This window comes from Pseudochaenichthys georgianus, chromosome 18 (genome assembly GCF_902827115.2).
Source record: "Pseudochaenichthys georgianus chromosome 18, fPseGeo1.2, whole genome shotgun sequence".
NCBI lineage: Eukaryota > Metazoa > Chordata > Actinopteri > Perciformes > Channichthyidae > Pseudochaenichthys > Pseudochaenichthys georgianus.
Genome location: NC_047520.1, coordinates 3037774 through 3059631, shown reverse-complemented (window position 1 = coordinate 3059631; position 21858 = coordinate 3037774). Strand labels below are relative to the sequence as shown.

General features: G+C 41.5%; 2 protein-coding genes across 2 annotated transcripts in view; both read right to left on the bottom strand.

Annotated features, from left to right (window-relative positions):
- The window catches only part of clcn5b (chloride channel, voltage-sensitive 5b), a 32734-nt gene extending 21475 nt beyond the window's left edge, over positions 1 to 11259 (bottom strand). Inside the window, exons 1-2 of the mRNA XM_034106546.2 lie at positions 10945 to 11259; positions 9793 to 9942 (exon numbers count right to left, since the gene is read on the bottom strand). Coding sequence (XP_033962437.1) covers positions 9793 to 9931 — 139 coding nt within the window. The 5' untranslated portion in view covers positions 9932 to 9942; positions 10945 to 11259. The remainder of the gene's footprint in view (positions 1 to 9792; positions 9943 to 10944) is intronic.
- A 2922-nt stretch (positions 11260 to 14181) lies between these two features.
- Positions 14182 to 21858, bottom strand: part of shroom4 (shroom family member 4) — a 29138-nt gene continuing 21461 nt past the window's right edge. The window contains exons 6-11 of the mRNA XM_034105524.1: positions 21198 to 21734; positions 20123 to 20252; positions 18681 to 18782; positions 18030 to 18200; positions 17435 to 17577; positions 14182 to 16255 (exon numbers count right to left, since the gene is read on the bottom strand). Coding sequence (XP_033961415.1) covers positions 16099 to 16255; positions 17435 to 17577; positions 18030 to 18200; positions 18681 to 18782; positions 20123 to 20252; positions 21198 to 21734 — 1240 coding nt within the window. The 3' untranslated portion in view covers positions 14182 to 16098. The remainder of the gene's footprint in view (positions 16256 to 17434; positions 17578 to 18029; positions 18201 to 18680; positions 18783 to 20122; positions 20253 to 21197; positions 21735 to 21858) is intronic.

Genomic DNA, 21858 nt, shown 5'->3' with positions numbered 1-21858 from the left:
TTTTTTTCTTCCCGTTGCAACAACGTGAAGCACTTTTGAAAGATGCTGTAACAAAAAACTATAATTGTTGTCACACACATTTTCTTTTGTCGCATTTTGTCTTTGCTAGAATCTTAATCTCCGCCATCTTTACTTCACGAACACAGCAGCCACATGTCTGACATGACACAGGGAAGGAGAACCTCCGCCCACTAACACAATACACCTGATCTGACAAGTCAGACTGGTTCCAACCACCATCAGCTCCAAGAATGTTCCAGATGAATGGCAGCGAGAAATGTGTTCCGTCTTCCTCCAACATACCCTTTCTTTTTTGTCGAACTTAGAAAACTGTCTGGATTTACGCAACACACACACACACACACACACACACACACACACACACACACCAGTATCTTCAAGGCTACACGAGTCAGCTGATGGTAATAAAACCCCACATGTAACTGGAGCAGGTGTTGTGAGAACGCTGTGGAGTGAAGAATGTCAGAACAGTCATTATATGCTTTGCTTCGGCGAAACCAGTTTGTCCCTTGCTTCTGGATATTAAAGTTGTTTACCTGGCCATCTTAAATTGATTATTCTAAAATGCACGTTGTAGCTAAAAGGGAAATGTTTGAGTTGTTTTTGGCCATCTTTTGCACATCAAAAATCCACCCGAGGAAAACGTTTTAATGCGCTTAATATTCAATTTATGGTAAATTTAAAACCTGTTTAAAATGACATGTCATCTATGAAAATGCATGTTTCTTGTGACACGTCACTCGTCGCCACGTTTCCCCGCCCTCTTCAAAAGCTCATAATCTAGTTTGTCCGGTTCGATCTCTGTTTTCCAGCTTTGAACGTGTTTAAGTTGTAAATCGGTTAAGATAACACTTTGTCCTCGTGGGTTCTTTTCCATTTGAAGTGGATTTACAGTAAACACAACTAGTGTGGCTGACCTGTGTTCCTCATGCATACAGTAGTAGCCCACACACACTCTGGGAGACTCACATAACCCACACACACACTCTGGGACTCACATAACCCACACACACACTCTGAGACTCACATAACCCAAACACACTAGAAAAGAATGACAGGAATTTGTCAGATCAAACGACACCGACAAGAAAGTGGACTAACATGCAAACAAGTGTTAAGGACTCCAGTTTGACATCGGCTGCAAAGTTATGACCGTATAAAGCGGCCTCTGCGACCCCGAACAGGCATCACAGAAACATTAACCACATGGGTTGTAAACGGTCTTAAAGATAACACACACATTTAAAAAGGAGCTAAAGGCTAACACAAGCTAACTGAAAAGCAGCAGGGGAAGAGAATACATCAACGTGTAGCTCAGTCTGACAAGAGATGATGACGACCGCAGGCTTTCCTCATTTAAACTAGATCAGATTTAAATATCCCACAACTCACCCCCCTCCACCAGAACCTCCTGGTCCAGCTGTTTGCTCCAGAACTCCCAGTCCATCTTTCCCTCAGCCCCAAACACGACAAACCAGTCGCTGCTGAAACTCAAACCTGGAGTCTCTTCCCTCCTCGAGGAAGTGGACTCCAGCTGAGCTCTGGGAGGGAGTCGCGATTGGCTAATGCGTCTGGGACGTGGATGGGGATTGGCTGAGCTGGTGGGAACTGTTTTTAATTGGTCGTGGGGGTTTGGGAGCGGCTCTGATTGGCTGAGGTGGGTTTCTGCGCATAAAAGGGGGGATTTGTGTTTACGAGGTCTTCACCTTTTGGCTCCCGTGAGACCCTGGGAGTTTTTAAAGAGGTCAGGTGAATGTCAAATACCGAAAAGATCTATGCGAATACAATTAAAAATATTGTGACGGAAATTATACTAAAAGAAATTGAAAAAAATCGGATGTTATATTTGAAAGAATTATATTAAGTTCATAAAAAATCGATTTAAAAGCGTAAACTAAACCCTCGTAAAGCTTGTGTTTACACTGTGGTCTCTCACTGTAGAGGCAATAGACCCGCAGTGAGTGAACCCATGACTCAGTCGTGCTCGGATGAGTTGGCCTTGAATGGGGTTTACAGCACTGTTACATTAGATAAGGCTCAACACAAGAAGCAAATCACTCCGGAAGCGGCGAGTGCTTACATTGAAATGTTGGGACTGCACTGTTTGTTATTTGACCGTCTGATGGCTTCGTGTTCTGGGAAAGAAATTGTCACCAATGTTCACTTAACCCCTGCAGTGCAGTTCATTTAATAAGCATTCGTGTGCTTTCTGTCGCCTGTGAAGAGCAAGGGGCGCAGGACACTGGAATGGACATCCGTCAGCATCTCAAAGACCAAAGATTGATCTAGTTAATAATCAATAAACTAAATAATAAGTACGGTGCAGCTCTTCTGTCGACATCTTGAAAATCTGTATACAAAAACATCCCCAGATATATTTCAACATGTCCAGTGTCCTTCCAAGTCCTTCCCGGCAGAAGTCCCTGGATAAACTCTGCTCTCCACAAACAAGGGATGTCCTCCTGCTGAGCTCGACATGCGTGCGTGCGTGCGTGCGTGCGTGCGTGCGTGCGTGCGTGTGTGTCCTAGAGTACACACTGCAATCTTACATTTTCACAGAATATCAACCAAACTGGACGCCCTGTTTTCGCCATGTGCCCGCGTCACCGTCTACTACCAGTAACACATTACGTTATATTTCCCAGACACACATGCACACACACACATTTAAAAAGGCTGTCAGAAAAACACACACGCTTGAACACACACACCGTCCTCCAGTGAGGATTCGAACCTTGAACTCCTGAGGTCTAGTTGCCATGGGAATTGGCGTCCCCCGTGACCCGCGGCGACAACAAACAACCTCTCTGTACCATGTTGCGGTCGTTAGCAGCGTAAATCATATTTACTGCGTCAGAGGAAATTGAATAAAGTAGGAATGTGCGTCTCTGCCTTCGATTCGATTATTTCGCACGTCCAGATCACGTTTTCCACGTGCTGTGAAGAGACTCTAAAGGACCAGGACACGATGTGACGGTCGTGCTGGAAAAAGAGACGACTTAAAGAAACGGGATCTGATTGAAGACGGGAGGGAAGACTTCTGAAGAGGATTTCCTTACATTGATGTTCTGAACGACTGAAACACAACACAGCATTTCAGCTGGGTCTAAAGAGGCTCCATTGTGCTTTTCAGGGTTTAGATGTTCTGCTAACGGCCCCTTCCAGACGTTATGGTGGTCGCAGTAACAGCAAGCGCATGCATGATGTTTTATCTCCAAACAAACCTGAAGCAAAACGTCCGATTACAACAATCGTTAGTGCTGACGAAGGTTTAGTGTTCGAGTCACCCCGTTTAAATGTTAGCTCAGGATGATCATAACCACAAGGCTGCATTATGACTGTGTGTAATGCACCTTATGAGCAATGCAAGGGGCCCGGAGGAGCATCGGGGGTGGAGATGAAAGCGTGAATGTGAAGGAGAGCACCGCGGCAACAAGGAAGGAGCTCAGAGCGGACACACACACACACACACACACACACACACACACACACACACACACCTTGGAGACTTACCCTAACCAAGTCTTCACCCTAAAATTAATGATCCCCCTTATGGGGACCTCCAATTTGTCCCCATAAGGGAAGCCAGTCCCCACACGTGACTATGTAAACAGATTTAGGTCCCCACAAGTATAGTAATCAGGGTTCTTACACCTTTTCCAAAGTCAAATTCAAGCACTTTTCAAGCATTTTCCAGCATCTTACAGCTGTTGTAAATTACATATTTATATACACATACTCAAATGATTATTTCCAAGACCTGAGTACTTCTACTTGTACTCAAGTACACGATCTGAGTACTTCTACTTTTACTCAAGTACAAGATCTGAGTACTTATAATTTCACTACAAGATCTGAGTACTTCTACTTTTACTCAAACAATATCCGAGTACTTCTACTTTTACTCAAGTACAAGATCTGAGTACTTCTACTTTTACTAAGTACAAGATCTGAGTACTTCTACTTTTACTCAAGTACAAGATCTGAGTACTTCTACTTTTACTCAAACAATATCCGAGTACTTCTACTTTTACTCAAGTACAAGATCTGAGTACTTCTACTTTTACTAAGTACAAGATCTGAGTACTTCTACTTTTACTCAAGTACAAGATCTGAGTACTTCTACTTTTACTCAAGTACAAGATCTGAGTACTTCTACTTTTACTAAGTACAAGATCTGAGTACTTATCCACCTCTGGTAGTGTATTAGCCTGAATTGTAGCCACAAAGATCACGCAGAGCTGCATAAAAATAGACTCACAATGGTAACAAGTGGAAAATAATATTTACACATGTGTAAATGATTTTAGGTAATGCTACTCAAGACTCCTGACTTATACATCTCCAAAGGAAGACTGTTCATTCTACAATTACATGGGATTAAAACAAAATGTAGTTTTAATTGTATAAATCAGTGGCGAGCCGTCAGGGCCCTCTAGGCCCTCTGTGAGGGCCTAAGATATTCTAAAAAATAATATTTGAAAACATTAAAAAAAAAAACATTTGTTTTTTAAATATTATTTTTTATATTTTGTTGTTGTTACATTTTTCATTAATTTTACCAAAATAACTTGATTTAATTGTATTTAAAATAATATTTCCAAAGAAATAAATCTTTCGAATCTGCCTGTTCAGTTTCTGTTGGAATGTGAAGGGTTAAATGCCGTCTCTGCGAGTTACTGTGAAGACGGGAGAGCTTGGTCCCTCTCTACATTCACAGAGGGCCAGCTATAGTAACTCAACGAGAGAGTAATGTCAAATGACAGTACAATTGACCAATCATATCTTCCCTCTAAATGGGCGGGCTTTATTTTCACGGACTTTATGACAGGTTCCGCCCGCTGTGAGGTCTATGCAAGTGGTGCAGTGACGCGTCCTAAAACCCAGAAGTAAGCTTCGCTCGGATTCCCTCGACAGAAAGCAGTGGGATTTCTCCACAGGATTTTGGAAAATAGCTCGAAATAAGGTCTGTGGAAAACGAACCTGTTAGATAAATGCACGTTGTGTTCAGCCGGATAATATCCACATGTCTATCCTACTTTTTTTGATTCATAAATCTAATCGATAGATTTATGATCGATAGATTTATGATTAGCATAAGTTCGTTCATGATGGCTCACTTCAGTGATAGTGATGACATCGTTGCGAAATTATTAACCGAGTCATTTTCAAGATTGAGTTACAATGATAAACTGGAGTGGCAAAGGATCAGCTGCATGACCCGCAAGTGCTTCATCCAAAAGGACAGGATGGACTTTGTGTTTCAGTGATTTGATCATCAAAGGTAGGCCCAAGTCATTTTCAATGCGGGCCGCTGTGCCGACTTAATTCATTTGTAATTGCTACTTGGCTGTGGGTGCCCTGTCATGATAGGTGTTTATATAAATGGTGTTGTTTTGTGTGGCAGAGGGTCGCTGTCATTGATGCGTTTTGCACCCCGGACCACTGTTTTGATATTCCGCTGAAGTATACGTTGAGACGTAATATCTCTTCTTTTTTTTCGAGGGAAGGGGGGGTCAGAGGGCCTAGGTATAAAAGTCACGGCTCGCCACTGGTATAAATACTTCAATTTTATATAAAAGACAGTTTGTTTTCATCTGTTTTCAAATAAACAAAGTCCTGGCTTTCAAAATATTAAACTTGTTTCGGCAAATTCAGATGATAAATACAACTTTGAAGCTTCGGCATAATTACAAGCGGAGAACGGAGTAATGTAACGTCACAGCAAGCATAACAGCAGCCGGTGTTTCTCGTGAGTGTTTCCCCGGGACACAAACGCAATAAACACACACACACTCGCGAGCTTCCCCCAGACCAGTAATACAAACGAAAATGTGTCTTCGGTCAATGCGACTGATTTCGATAGAGCAAGTCACATTTGGTTTAGGCACGAAACATACTACCAGTAGAAATACATCGCTTTCAAAATCGCTCTGTGTCGAATCAATAGATTATATTTCATGACTATAACACGAAATGCCGTGAGAGCTTCATCCTCTGAACACCACACGATGGCGACTGTAACGCACATACCATAGGTACGCTGCTCTGAAATGATTGTCCCCTGCAATTATTATTATCCCTCATGGAGTTCGCTATTCAGCTCGCTAACGTTAGCTTAAACACACGTAACATGCAACGTTAGCCTGATCTAAAATGCTCTACTACGGCGTACCTTTCATGTGGCTCGTCAGCGCAGCCTCTCGCATCGTTATGTTGCAAACTTTGCAGGAGGCTACTCGTGGGCTTGACCCTCGTCTTAGCCATGGCTTGTATTTGTCTTCTGCTAGCCAACGCTCGTTGAAACGGCAGCCTCCTGTCCCACTGTCATCTATCTCTCATCAGAATGCCCAGGTCACACGTAACACAAACACTTGCAGGTCGCGCGCATAGCGCGGGAAGGTGCGGCGGAGCTGTTTTATGTAGAAGCGAAGCAATGCTTTTCTTTTAATCTAAAAAGCGAACTATTCAGTCAGACATTTTTTGTAAAAGTAAAGCATTTACATTTTCAAGCACTTTATCTCAATTTCAAGCACCATTCCCAAAATTCAAGCACTTTCCCAACCTTGAAAACACCACGTCAAATTTCAAGCATTTTCAAGGATTTCAAGCACCCGTACGAACCCTGAGTAATGCTAGAACACACACCCCCACACACAGTTTTTGTGTGACTTGTTCCTTCTCTTCAACATTCAGTCCAGATGTTATTACATTTTTATCCAGTTGTTGCGTTTAGAAAAACTATTCTCGTTCACTGAAACCAAACATGTTTACCACTGCTCTGCTTCCTCTTCACAACGAGTCACTGCTCTACGTGGTCAAGTGTCAGCACTTTCAAATCAAACTGAAGAGAAAATCAGCCTGTTCCGGTTGAGTCCTGCATAGTTTTAGTCCTATAGCATTCTCATTGCTATCGGGAGCTGTCATCACCTCTTTTGTGACCGTCTGTTCCTCTGAATATCACACAGACAAGACCTGCCAACTCCCTCCAGAACGCAGAGGGATCTTTCTTATGACAGTTAAGGGATTACAACGGGTGAAAAACTAGCTAAGAGTTCAATGTTATTCGGAGGTAAATACAACAGACGCACTTTCGAGGAATATTGCTCAAGAACACTGCGGGTAACAATCCCTATCCAATATTCAGACGGGCAACTCCTCCTCGGCTAACACTCGTAAATAAACATGAGGGTGCAATGAGTCCCTTAGCAACAGGTTACCCAGGAGAAATGATCAGCACGGTACTACGAATGGGTTTAAAGAGGAACTGCTTGGCAACAAGTCCAAGTGCTCGCTAATGAGCACTTTCCAGTGTCTGAGAGGGGAGAGAAGTTGGAAGAGAAGTGAAAATGCTAAAAACCCAGGAAGTAAAATGCTAATTGCTAAGGATGCTAATACACGTCTCTTACCTATATCTGCACAGGCACCCGTTTTATTATCTTCTGCCGTTCCGAAGTCATGTGGAATGGAACTTTAATCCTGGACGACGTAGGGTGAAACGATCTTGGCCCCCTGATTTCCCCGGAACCTGACACAAAATTCTAATCAGCTCGAGCAGCGAATCACCGGGAACACTCGTTTAGCTGACGCTCCCGTTTCTACTCCACACTCAGGCTGCGGCCCCACGAGGACGAAAACGGCTAAACGCATAGGATTAACGCAAACGCAATCGCAAACGGCTTCCGTCCACATGCAATAATTATCCGGATAGTGTCTGCCCACACGAGACCGCTCCGTTTAGCTCCAACCGCTGGAGAAGCTGCAGTACATGCAGGAGCCTCTACGTGGCGCTGTAACTTCCTCCACAAAAGCAGCGAAGAAGCATGGTTGTCATGGTTGCCCTTCTGTTTATTCTCCGCGGTGGGGGCCGAGGGAACCGGGCAGAGTTTTTCGCCAGTCAGCGTGTATTCAAGTTTAAATCTTCCGGACAAAATTATAAAAGTGCCGGTCAAAGATCTTCTTTGTTATTTATTGAGCTTTAAAACAAATGAATAACGACTCTATATAATATAATGATAAAATACACGGAGCCTCTCTTTTTCCTCCCTCTCTTCGGACTGTGTCATGCAGCAGCTGATCCAGTAATGTGTGACCCGGCCGACTGTAAAAATAAACATATTTATAACTAGTTTAGGGAGTTTGAGAGGTAATTAAAATAGCTAAGGGTGATGATCTGACTTGAAGTGTGTGTTTTGCTGCAGCGGGAGGAGCTTCAGGTGAGCAGAGCTGCGTGTCTCCGTCCTGTCAGATTAGACTTCACTCGCGAGAGAAAGATAAATAATCTGAATTCAGGGTGCAGTTTACTTTGACGCGGGGGTGAGCAGCAGAGGTGGGGAGAGGCGGGGCTATTGCCTCATCATTATTGCTGTAGATGTTGCACAAACAACTGTAGCATGGTCAATAGCGTCCGGAGCACGATAGCAACTCTGCGATCCGCCATTGTTGTTGGTGGCGAAACACTTCAGCACTGGCGCGGGGTAAGCGGAGGTGAGCAGAAGAGGTGGGGAGAGGCGGGGCTATTGCGCAATCACTATCAGTGATCTGAAAATGTCCGTATAGGGCGCACACACGGAGCTGTTTGACCCCCCAGAGAGTGGCGTATGCATTTCTATCCACCTTGGGACCCGTTGTCGTTTCCTCAGTCGTTTAGTGCCGTATTCGGTCGTCCTCGTGTGGCTGAACGGTCTATATGACACTAAACGGTAACGCAAACGACCTAATTCGTCCTCGTGGGGCCGCAGCCTCAGACGGGGAGGATTCTCTTTCACAAACTATTTTAAAATACATGGTTGTCGGTTTTAAAGAAAGCTGACCCCGAGAAGCTTCTTCCATTCAGACAGAAAGCTCGTCTCCAGACTTACTTCCTGTCTGGTGATGTCACCGTGACCTCAGTGGTAACCAGGCAGCTCAAATCACTGCCTGGCGATTATGTGTCGTCGCTTCACACGCGCTGCATCGCCCTGAAGGTTTAAAGTCATCTTGCCGTGGGTGTTACTTTCAAATACGGCCTTTGAATCTTTGGATCAGTTTTGTGTACATTCATTGTTCCTCATAACTATTTGTTCTTCCAGTTGTTTTCATATTATGTTGTGATCACATTTGATTAAGTCGTCACTTCTTTGTGTTGCTTCCAATAAGCGAAGTGAGGTCTTAAACGGACACCATGATGATACACAAGCAAAGCAGCCATTAGCGTGAGATACATCGTCTCACTGCAGCACAGTCAAACGATAAGTCACTTCCGTTTTTTGTTAGCTTGTTGTACGATCAGGTCAGCGACATGACGACGCCATCAGGATCCGGGCGGTGCAGGAACTCAGAGGGCGGCAGAAGCAAAGTGACTCACTTGAATGGTCTTCGTTTCAGAGGTGAAGTCAAACCAAAGCAAATCCATAAAGTGTGTGAGAGAAGGAACACGCAGTGACTGATTCATCAGATGTGTGACCATGACTCACTCAAAGCATGTGACACACACACACACACACACGCACACACACACACGCACACACACACGCGCGCGCACACACGCGCACACACACGCACGCACGCACGCACGCACGCACACACACACACGTTGATTGTGATGTCGTGTAATGGCTGTTTCAGATAGTCGATCGGAAAGAGCAGGATATGAGGGCCTATCAAAGAGGAGGTATGACATCAAGAAGGATCAGCAGCTGGGTTTGAGCCAGAGATGCTTTGAATATATGGTCAAACCCAGGTTTAACCCCCGGCCCCTCCCCACGCTGTCTCTGGACCCATCTCTGTTACCTGAGCCGAGTGGAGGGTCATCCTCCGTGGCAGAGAAGTCTAGTGTGGCTCCTGCAATGTCCACCATCTCGTCATCATCATCTTCGCTGGGGTTATGAAGGCTGTCAAAGCTCCCGCTGCGGAAACCAGCGTTTTCCATCTCTTCTAATCCTGTTTACAACACGACAAGAGTCCGGTTAACACACATCCTCTGCCGTTTCATCAGGGTCATATCAACGGGGGTGTGAAGTAACGTTCACTAGAGTACTGTACTTAAGTACAATTTAGAGGTACTTGTACTTTACTTGAGTGTTTCTATGTTATGCTACTCTGTACCTCTACTCCACTACAATTCAGAGGTAAATGGTCTCCATTGAGATTTGGATTAATGATGTGAAATATAATCAAGTGTTAAATCAGACTTTAGTTCCACCAGGAGTAAATCCACCAGCTACCCTGCAGTCTACAAAGTACTTCAGACTAGCTGCACCTGCACCAGCTTTGAGAACACTTTCATGATCAATCATTATAAAACATATCATATATATTACTCTGAAATGGACCAATCTGCGCAATCACTACTTTTGGTACTTTAACCATATTTTGATGCTGATACTTTTGTATTTTTACTTGAGTGACATTTTTAATGCAGGACTTCTACTGTAACAGAGTATTCCTACACTCTGATACTTCTACTTTTACCATGACTTTTACACAAGATCTGAGTACTTCTCCCACCTCCGATAAAGACATTAAATACACTTAGTTGAGTAAAAGTACACTATTTACCTCTCAATTATAGCGAGGTAGAAGTACAAAACAGCAAAAAAGTACAAGTACTTCAAAATTGTACTAAAGTACAATAGTTGATTAAATGTACTTAATTACTTAAGTGCACCAATGCATCATAGCCAATGATGCCAGCAGCTCCAGTTACAGGGAACTTTTTTCGCAACAATGTCCGCCACTATTCTTCGTTTTATTAATAGAACAATAGAGAAAAGAAGATAACTAGCCTAACGTTAGCTTAAGCCGTCACTGTGGTGACAAACTGACAAAAATAACCGTTGGTCTTACGTACTTACTTACGTTAATTGTCAACACGCTCGACCCACTTTACATGTATTTTATAAATAAGGAAGGAATAATGGTAGAAAATGGGTTGTTTTTTACCTGAAAGAAGGAAGCTCGGAAGAAGTCTTGTGACTCGGATTTGTCGTCTTCTAACTGATTATGTCAACAGTAGCCAATGTAAACTTGAAGCTTTGCAGAAATCCTGCATCAATGTAAACTTGAAGCTTTGCAGAAATCCTGCGTCATCCTCCGACCAAAAACAGCTTTCAAAGGGTAGGAAATCACGTATGAGAAACCATAGTTTAATATTATGTTGGTAAGGTGCAACAAATAACGAACTAGATGGAAATTGCCCGCAGTACGTGGTGTTTTGCGACTTAAAACTGCAAAAGCTAGCGTCAAGTTAGATAGAATAGCTACAACTTCCGGTTAAGGTTTACCTAATTGTTTGGTAGATTATGAATTTAAAGTACAACATATTTGCTGCAACCGGCATTTTTCTTCTATAATTGAACAGTTAGATCTTAATTGTATACCTACATGTTTGTCCTCTACGTTACATTAAATCGTTCCTCTTTTCTTCCGAGATGTCACATTGTACGTTTTATGTTGAAGGTCAAATCTCTCCTTTTCCGGTTAGCGGACTCATCACAGCTGCATTGACGTGTTAATCTGCACACCAGGAATGTTAGTCGAGTCAAGAGCTATCAATGCTTCTCCATATGGGTCAATGGAGCAGTTCGACTAATCGGTAATCTCTTATATTTTTACTGCAATAAAATACACATGACTTTGTCAAGGGGAGTTAAATAGCATACAACAAAATAAATGTGTGGTATTCATATCACAAGAGAATAAATAAGTTATTCAATAGATGTAAATAATTTAAAGGTCCCATGTCATGGCCATTTCTACTGATCATAATTGGGTCATTCTACGGAAAAGGTGGAAGTGCTGTCACTTACTTTTGCAGACACCAAAATACATGACGTTGACCTAATACTCACATTCATTATATATGTTGAATAAATAGAGATTGTCTTTGCAATGGTACTAAATAAAAAATAAATAAAAAATTGTTTTATACGTAAACTGCAATTTATTTAAAATGTCAAGTTCAAGGAACTGCCTTGTCACTTTGATCATACATGGAAGTGGAGCCTGTAGTAGATTTTTTTTTCAATAAATAAATCAAATGTATATGTACATAACATTACAAGCATTAAATATAACACTGAAATGGTAGGAAAAAAAACGCTAATTATTATTAATAATATCAAATAAATGTCAGTCACCCAAAATTACGTCATTGGTGTTACTGCTACACAAAACGCTTTTATTTTTGAAATAATGTACTGTCTCTGAAGTGCCTCCTGTAACAAGAGATTATTTGAGGCAGTGCAGTGGACAAAGACATAAGTCTGATACTTCTTACTTTGTTTGTTAAAGGTGTCATTTTATCTTCAAATGTTGCATGCGTCTTTCAAGTCTGTCATTAGTGTTACTCATTGCATAGCCCTAGGGGTGAACATTTGAATGGGAAAATGTATTGTATTGAAGAGTTAAACGATTTTGATATTGACTGAAGCCACATTTGGTCTGACACATTGCAGCCAAAATGGTAGTGTTTTCTCCAAATTGTCAGTGGTGTTATTCTTCTTCCTGGTAACACGTAACACCAGTGGCATTCCTATACAAATAAGCTTTGTATAAAGTATAAAAATAATAAAAATATTTTAAGCTCTACTTGTTGTGGATTCATCAAGTTAAGAGTTATTGCTATTCAACAGGTTTTAGATGTTTTTAGAAGGAATATATTTCAGCAGATTTGTATCACCCAGATTCCACCTTTTCTGTAGAATGGCCCAATTCCATTGTTGAGGTCTACTAAAATAAATGTATATTGTGCAATGTTCAAAACTCACATTGGTTTCTCATACAGCATCTCTGTATAGTATGTGTATTCACTCTGTCCTAAACGGCTTGTTCTGGGGCAGCATAGACAGGTCTTACTGTGTTAAGAGTTTTACTCCCTACAGCAGGGGTGTCAAACTCAAGGCCCGGGGGCCACATTCGGCCCGCGACTTCATTTTATGTGGCCTCACAAGAGCTTGCAAAGAATATAATATGTTTATTATACGGTTACATGCTACAGAAGCATGTTGCCCATAAACTACATGTCCCACAATGCATCTCAAATATGACTTTTTTTCTCAGAATTTGCCTTTTTTTCTTCAAAATATGCATTTTTTTCATAGAATTCCTTTTTCTCAGAATTAGATTTTTATTTCAAATTGTCACTTCTATTTCTTTTTTCTCCAGAATTTGGCTTTTCTTTTTAAACTATTTTGGGACATACGCACTGAAGAGACTTGCAATTATTTGCCCTAGACTTCTGCTTTCAGACGTAGTTAATTATGAAGTTATTACCCTATCCGATGATAATCCAATGCAGAGGCAATGATGTAATATAATATAATACATTATTTTATATATATGATATATTTATATATGTATTTCTATATAGTATTAAAGTTACAACCGGCCCTTTGAGTGCAACCATAATGCTGATGTGGCCCGCGATGAAATTGAGTTTGACACCCCTGCCCTACAGGGTGTACTTTGAGGGTGTGTGACTCTGCAGACCGTTTACATGCATAACAAGCTACATAACACACAAGGGGACGGCCGGGTAATAACCAGAAAAGCATGACATGGGACCTTTAATAAAAAACATTAGTGTTTTGCTGTAATAATGTGGTCGTGATGGACTGCTTCTATAGGATAAAGACAGTTAAATGGCGACACCTCGTGGTCAACTGTGGGCATTGAACCAAGTCACTTCCGGAGGAAAAGTGGAACATGTCGTGGAGAGAAAATCCTGAAGTTAACAGTCAAAATGTGCTGACAAGGCGTTATGTTATCCTGGGTGGTTATGACTTTAGCCCTGATTGATCACGTCTTCCCATGACCTCCGCCCCTAAAAAGACTGCAACCACTGCTATTTAGACATATGTATGGCTGTTTTACTTGCATCCTTTATGGTTACTATAACCCTTTATGGACACACAGTTAGAAATACACTACATTAATACAGTTGTGTACATTTAAGTGTAAATATGCTTCTCTTTAATGACCCTCCTCACCACATCTCTCCTGCGGAGCTGCTGACTCCACTCTTCATCCATCAGCCCTTAATCTGCCCTCAACTACTTAATGTCCCATCAAATGAAAAAAACCCACCCCCCTCCCTCAAGAAGAACATTTGGGTCCGAAATCAGCAAAAAGAAACCATTATAACCGAGTAGGATACAAATCACAACAGGAGACTTGAAACGTGTTTAAAATACTATTATTATTATTTATGGTACTCGTTCTCACGTGAGCGTTTTTGCAGTTTGAAATGCAGTTTTAAGAAGAAAAAAAAGGTCCTTAATAAATCAAAATGACATCGAACAGTAGAAATAAACTCTCAACAAGCCACTTTCTTCCCAATCTTGACAAGTAAAAACGTTTCCAGTCGACTTAGAAAATCGCTTTTATAGTACAAGAAAACACAGAATATGTACAAAACAGAACGAACGAGTGGACATATGTGGAAATATGTGAGAACACAATGTGGAAGAACAAGTGTAAAACAGTAACTTTAATACAATTTAAACTGCATGTTTGTTAAAGTAGGAAATTATTAAGCGTCTGTTTCTTTTACATAACCTCAGTCCACCTTTCAACAGCCAAAATATACACGTTTCCTCCCCTTCCTTCTCTTGTTCAGCTACAGTTTGTGTGTGTTTCTTTATTTGATTTACTCAGACAGGCAGTGGTGAAAGCTTTAATGTCTGAGGTTTGGGAAACCAGTTAAAGCTCTGGAGACTTTGGCAAACATTTCACAAAAATGGGGAAAATTAGATTGAGTTTTGGCACAAAGTATAATATACATTTTACTCAATTTTCAAAAGAATACTTTGACATTTGTGGAAAAAACACTTATTTTCTTTCTTGCTGAGATTTAGATGAGAAGATTGACACTACTAAACATGCCTTTGTTCAACATGAAGCTAAAATCGTACTACAGTTAGCTTAGCATGAAATCTGGAAACAGCTTAACTATGAGATTAAAGTCACAAATGTATGATTTGAGAATTAAAAAATAATACACACTTACAATTATAAGCTCTGATTTGTTCTCTGTATATTTACTTTATCCCTCCTGCTTCTTAATTATAATTGTTCTACCTACAATTGCCCTAAAATACTGTCGTCGAGGCAACCTGTCTCACTGTTTCCAGTCTTTAAGCTAAGCTAAGCTAACACAAGTGCTGGCTGTAGCATTATATCTAACACACAGACATGAACTTCTAATCTAACTCTCAACAAGAATAGGAATACGTGTTATTAATACTGTCTTAAGTGAATATTCAATGTAGGATTTAAATGTAAACTGGGACTAGCTAGGGGCAATACACTTTACCAAATATTTGAACAAGCTAACGACAAAAACTGGAGCTAATCAAGCTCTTCCCGGTCAACATATACAGTAATCTCTTCCCGGTCTTCTCGTTCATCTTTTACAACCAATTTTTACAGGCATTTCCAGTCGTTTAAAAAACAAAATTACTATATACACATCGTTTACATTATAAACATGTCTTCTGTACATGAACAGTCATCGCGGGACAGTAGGCTACAACGCGTCGGCGGAGTCTCAAACTCCACAGCTAGAATACAAAGTGATATGATACTATGGTAGATAATACAGAGTACGTATTGGCAGTTAATAATTCTGCAGCTCACACAACAGTCTCCGTGAATTCTCTGAACCAGGAGATTTAAATAGAAAAAGGAAAACACCAGAACAGAAAGCAGCGTCAGAGGAAATGTCTTTGGCAACGTAGTGTTAGAACGAGTTTCATTTCAGTACATCAAGTGAAGCAGAGTCCAGTCCAGTCCGTTATCTTGTTGATGAAGAACTTTCAGAGTGTGTTTTAGCTGTGCTCCTTCTGGAAAGCTTTTAATCCTTAAAGGAATAGTCTGACATTTTGGATTGCTAAATATGCGGCTACAGCGAGAACGCCGTTAGCTTAGCTTAGCATAAAGACTCCATGAAGTCACAGCTAAGACTTATTCTTGCACACAATCCCCCTGTAAAATATAACACATTCAACGGTGACATGTGGCAGACATGAGTGATGTATTTCTCAAAAATGCCAAACTATTCCTTTAAAAACATCGACACCGTCTTTTTTTTTTTTGTCAGTATAGTCCGTATCCCATGGACATCCCCATGCCGATGCCCAGCCCCAGCCCCAGGCTCTCCCTCAGCCCCCGCAGCTGCTCCTCCCCCAGCCGAGTCTTGTCCTCCAGCTGCCTCTGCTCCACCAGCAGCGCCGCCTTCATCTTCACAAAGTGACTGAGAGGGGAAAACACACATACAAATATATGTTAAAAATGGTTTGGAAAATACTGAATGTCCTCGTCTAATATCAGACTCCACATGATGACAAAGGTATCCTAACTGCAGCTGTGAACATGACAGGATGTCTGATTACCTAGAAGAGCAGGACTGTTTGAGGCAGATGATAGCTATGTGATGAACATGATGATTCAGCCTCTATGGAGAGAGACATCAAGCATGCTCATTTCTGACGTGGAGCTAATCTGAAGTAAACATTGAAGACTGCTTTCTACTCCTCCATCTTGTGACTGTGTGACTCCCTCTCTTGGATATCAGCGTGTGAAGGACACTGTTCAGGAACTAGTTGATGCTCTGTATGTGACGACTACTTCCATTCTGGAGAGGATCACAGATACATGGATCCTGAGGTTGAAGCTCAAGCCGGTGACCAGGGATTATTAACATTTTTTTTATTAACATTATTCAGAAAAAGTCAGAATTTTGAGAAAAAGTCAGAATTTTGAGATTTAGAGAAAATTACCGACAAGACTCCTGCATCTGTGTAACCCCCTCTCTTGTACATCAGCATGTGAAGGACACTGTTCAGGAACTAGTTGTACCAACTACTCTGTGTGTGATGACTACTTCCATTCTTGAGAGGATCATAAATACATGGATCCGGATTATTGAAGCTCAAGCCGGAGACCAGTGATATTTTTCTAACAAAAAAGTAAACTCAACGTGGGCCAGGCAAGGACAAAGCAGGGACATATGTGACTTAAGACGAGATTTAGTCCATATTTTTTTCCATTCTATTTCTATGTAAATACGGCTATATCTTACTGTATTTAAAGTCAAATTCCTTGTACGTGTAAACCTGGTGATACACCTGATTCTGATATTGCTTATGGTATGATTTGTCTGAACACAAAGCATACGTTAACATACAGTTTCATCCCACAGGCCATAAGACCGCTAACCACCTGAGCTCTGCAGTAAACCGTATTTAATTGTGTCTTAATGTACCTTATTTAATTCTGTTCTTCTACATATCATATGCTATTGACATAATAGACTTGTTGCACTCCTTTGTGTTTTACTATATGTTGCCTTGTTGGAGGAGCTCGGGTCAGAAGATTTTCTACACTGTAGCTTTGAGCATGTGACGACAAAACCTTTGCATTTTGAATGTACCTGTAGTCGCGGTGCTGCTCGGGGGTCAGGCAGCGGGCGAGCACCCGGCTGACGGCCTGCTCTCTGCGGTCCACGTGGTCCTTCAGGTCCTGAGCCTCCGACAGCTGACGCAGGAGCTGCCGCTTCTTCTCCAGCAGGGGGAGCTGCAGGACAGAGGGACGGGGTGTTACATTCTTTCTTTACACAAATATCATTCTCATCTGTTCTAGCTGATCCCGTGACATCTCCCATGAGTTCCCTGATATTATTTATACTTTCTAGTCTCCATCTTTCTTAACTTTCACCTTTTTGTTATCAGTTTTAAACTCCTTTCTTCAACCAGCTTTTGGTGGCAATGTAATGCTACCTTTTCACCTCCCTATAGATACAATTAAAAGCCATTTCCTTTCTCTTTCTCTAACTGCTGGAGCACTTTAAAATAACAGAATTAAGTAACAACCATAAAGACGTCTTCCTCTTCCACAGTCTCTGAATAAGTTGCTTTATTTTAGTTTGTGCATACTATCATTTTACCACTTAAACTAGTGCTTTTTAAAGGCTGCGTGTAACCTCAGTAAGGGACACGTACCGCCCCCTCTTCCTGTGTTCTGCTCACCCTCTCGTGGTGCTCCGTGTCGGGGTCCAAAGTGTCCAAAGTGCTCTCCACCCTCAGCAGACGTCCGGATAGCGACAGCAGAAGACTCACCACTTTATCCAGGTCTCCGATGAACATGCGGAACTTATCCACCTCGTTGGGTTTACACACCAGCACCACCATGCTCTCCACCTGAACACACACACACACACACACACACACACACACACACACACACACACACACACACACACCACACACACACACACACACACACACACACACACACACACACACACACACACACACACACACACACACACACACACACACACACACACACACACACACACACACACACACACACACACACACACACACACACACAACTCAAAACCTGCACTTTGGACATGTTGCATCCCTCAGTGCTTACACCTTCGTAAATAGGGAATTATTTGCTTGTTTTCTTGTAGATTTAATAGTTTTTTTACTGTAATTCATCAAGAAAACATGTCAAACATAACATTAAGTATTACGAAGACCTCCTTTAATCCTTGAACAGTGAATATGTTGAACGTTTTGCATTGTTAGTGCGTTTAAGTTCCCTTACTTTGACTACATCTAATTATGGGTGTTACAAATGAAAGAGAATACAGAAAGGCAGATTCCCACCTCCTCCCCCAGCTGGGCGTTGGCTCTGATGTCTTCCTGCAGTCCTCTCTGAGCTTCCCTCAGCACACCCAGCTTCTTCCTCAGACTCTCCATCAGCTGTTTCTGCATCACACATGGACTCAATGTTAAAACAAGCCAATCCAGAGATAACAGGCTTCACTGCCGTCAGCTTCACATCAGTAGTGGTTCACTTATCAGAGAAGTTTACAGGTTCTTCATCGAATGCTGTGGATGTATTGTGATTTTAAAAAGGTGTCTACTAACATCTGGGAATTAGCAATGTTGGCTAAAGCTGCCCCACTTACTGTTTCTTTGTGACAATGGGGACTGTCCACGACACTATAAACTAATACACTAAACTACTTTGTCTGGGAAACACTGATTGTAGCGATACATTTTTTTTTTTTTTTAAACAAGTCAGAATTCTTAGGAAAAGTCAGATATCTGAGAAAATGTCAAAATATTGAGAAAAAGTAAATTCTGTAGAAAAAAGTAAAAACTGTGAAAAAAGTAAATTCTGATGGAAAAAGTATTTTTTTTTAGAAATAAGTCAGAATTCTGAGAAAAAGTCAAAATGTTGGAGATAATTGTCAAATTTGAGAAAAAAGTGAGTTCTTAGAAAAAAGTTAGGAATCTAAAAAAAGTCAAAATACTAAGAAAAAGCTAATTCTGAGAAAAAAAGTCAACATTTCGAGGAAAAAGTTAATTCTTTAGAGTTCCTGAAAAAAATATTACTCAATAATATTATGTCAAATTTGAAAAAAAGTCAAAACTGTGAAAGAAAGTCAATTCTGATGGAAAAAAGTATTTTTTTTATAAATAAGTCAGAATTGTGAGAAAAAAGTATTACACTGAGATAAATGTCAAATTTGAGAAAAAGTCAATTCTAAGAAAAAAGTAATTTTTGAGAAAGAAAGTAAAAATCTCGAGGAAAAAGTTTGTTCTGTAAAAAAAAGTCAAAACTGTGAAAAAAGCCAATTCTGACGTAAAAAGTTTTTTTTTTTTTAAATAAGTCAAAATTCTGAGAAAAAAATATTACACTGAGATAATTGTCAAATTTGAGAAAAAGTCAGTTCCAAGTTCATTCTGTATAAAAAACAAAAACAATGTCAACTTCTCTGTGGGACGAACAAAGGTATTCTGATTCTGAATGTGTGTGTGTGTGTGTGTGGTCTAGCATTACTATACTTGTGGGGACCTACATCTGTTTACATAGTCACGTGTGGGGACTAGCTTCCCTTATGGGGACAAATTGGAGGTCCCCATGAGGGGGATCATTAATGTTAGGGTGAAGACTTGGTTAAGGTTAGGATAAGTCTCCAGGAAATGCATGCAAGTCAATGTAATGTCCCCTGAAGTGATGTATACATGGTGTGTGTGTGTGTGTGTGTGTGTGTGTGTGTGTGTGTGTGTGTGCGTGTGTGTGCGTGTGCGTGTGCTACCTTGTAGGTGAGCTCGTCGTCCTCGTCCCGCTCTCTGGTATCTGTGAAGTCCTTCATCTGAGACAGGAGCTGGGCCTTGGCGGCCGACGTGCTGTAATACGACGAGCAGCTGGAGCTCGCTCCGGAGCGCCTGAGGGGAAACAGTTTATTTTATTCACGCACAGATAAAACACAGAGCGCAGCGATATGAAGCAGACACGAGGTCGTACATACAGTGATTAGAAAAGTACATAAATAAGAAATGCAGTCAATTACGTGGGCGACAGGGAGGCGGAAGGAAAACAAAAAGGGCATATGGGAAACATGTTCGCTCCAAGCACGCGGAGCTGGAGAACAGACGATGAAGAAGTTAAAAACAGGCTGGTGGGAAACGGACACAGTATCTTTTATCGGACGTTCAGGTTCAACTTCCTGCATTTTTATAGAAATATCTGTTTGAACCTTTAATGGACATTCTTACTTTTAAATATTCTTATGTTTAAATACATATTTGTATATAAAAAAAAGTATTATTTTATCTTTTTATGGTAATATATATATTTCTACTTTATCTTATTTTTTTATTTACATTTCTTTAACTACTTAGGTTTATCGAAATATTTGTAAATTGAATTTTTTTTATTTGTATTTAATTCTACAATACAGCACCTGTCAAGAAACCCAATTACTTTGCCATCAATTGCTTTGATAAAACAAAAAGTATTCTGACACACACACACACACACACACACACACACACACACACACACACACACACACACACACACACACACACACACACACACACACACACACACACACACACACACACACACACACACACACACACACACACACACACACACACACACACACACACACACACACAACCACACACAACCAGCCTTTTAGGGACAGTTTCATCCCACAGACCACACCTGAACTATTTCTATTATATTATATTTTATTTACTTGCACTATTATCTGTTTATTGCGTTTCTCTGTTGGAGGAGGAGCCTGTGAGCTGCGATGTCCATGGTCATATCTACACTGTAGCTCACACGACAATAGAGGCCTTAATGTTGAATCTTGTTACCTGTCCAGGCTGTTGGTGCTCTGATAGGCTCCTCTCCAGCTCTCTCTACCCGACTCCCCCTCACTGTTCTGGGGGAAGAGCTCCTCCAGACTCAGCCTCTCTCCTCCGCTCTCATCCTCCAACGTGTCGATGTCCGTCTCCAGCACCGTCACCGGCAGAGCGAAGCACGGCAGCTCGCTGGTGATTGGCTCGTCCTCGGCCAGAAGCACGTCCTCCTCCTGGAAGTCGTCGATGTCCGTCTCCATGGGGATGTCCAGCTCTGCGTCCAGGCTGTGGGCGGGACTTGGGCTCAGGGTGGTTTCTGATTCGTTCCCTGGTTCGAGAGAGATCTTCGGGGGCTCGATGCTGTGGAAGAGGTACGATTCAGGAGGGGAAACCACGCCGACGTTATCCATCACGGGTGGAAGGGTTGAGTCGCTATGAACTCTGGGACATGGAGTTCTCTCCCACTCTGCTCCAGGTCTGATGTTAGAGTGATTGTTGAGAGGCTTCACTGTTACTCTGTCCTCCTCAGGGCTGATGAGCATCTCAGATACCCTGCAGGGACACAGATAGACTTTATTAACACAGTTATGAACACATATTGAAACCTGGATACAAAGATAGGCATTTAATTTACTTAAAAAAAATTCCAATTGAGGAGGCTGTTCACTTGGACATT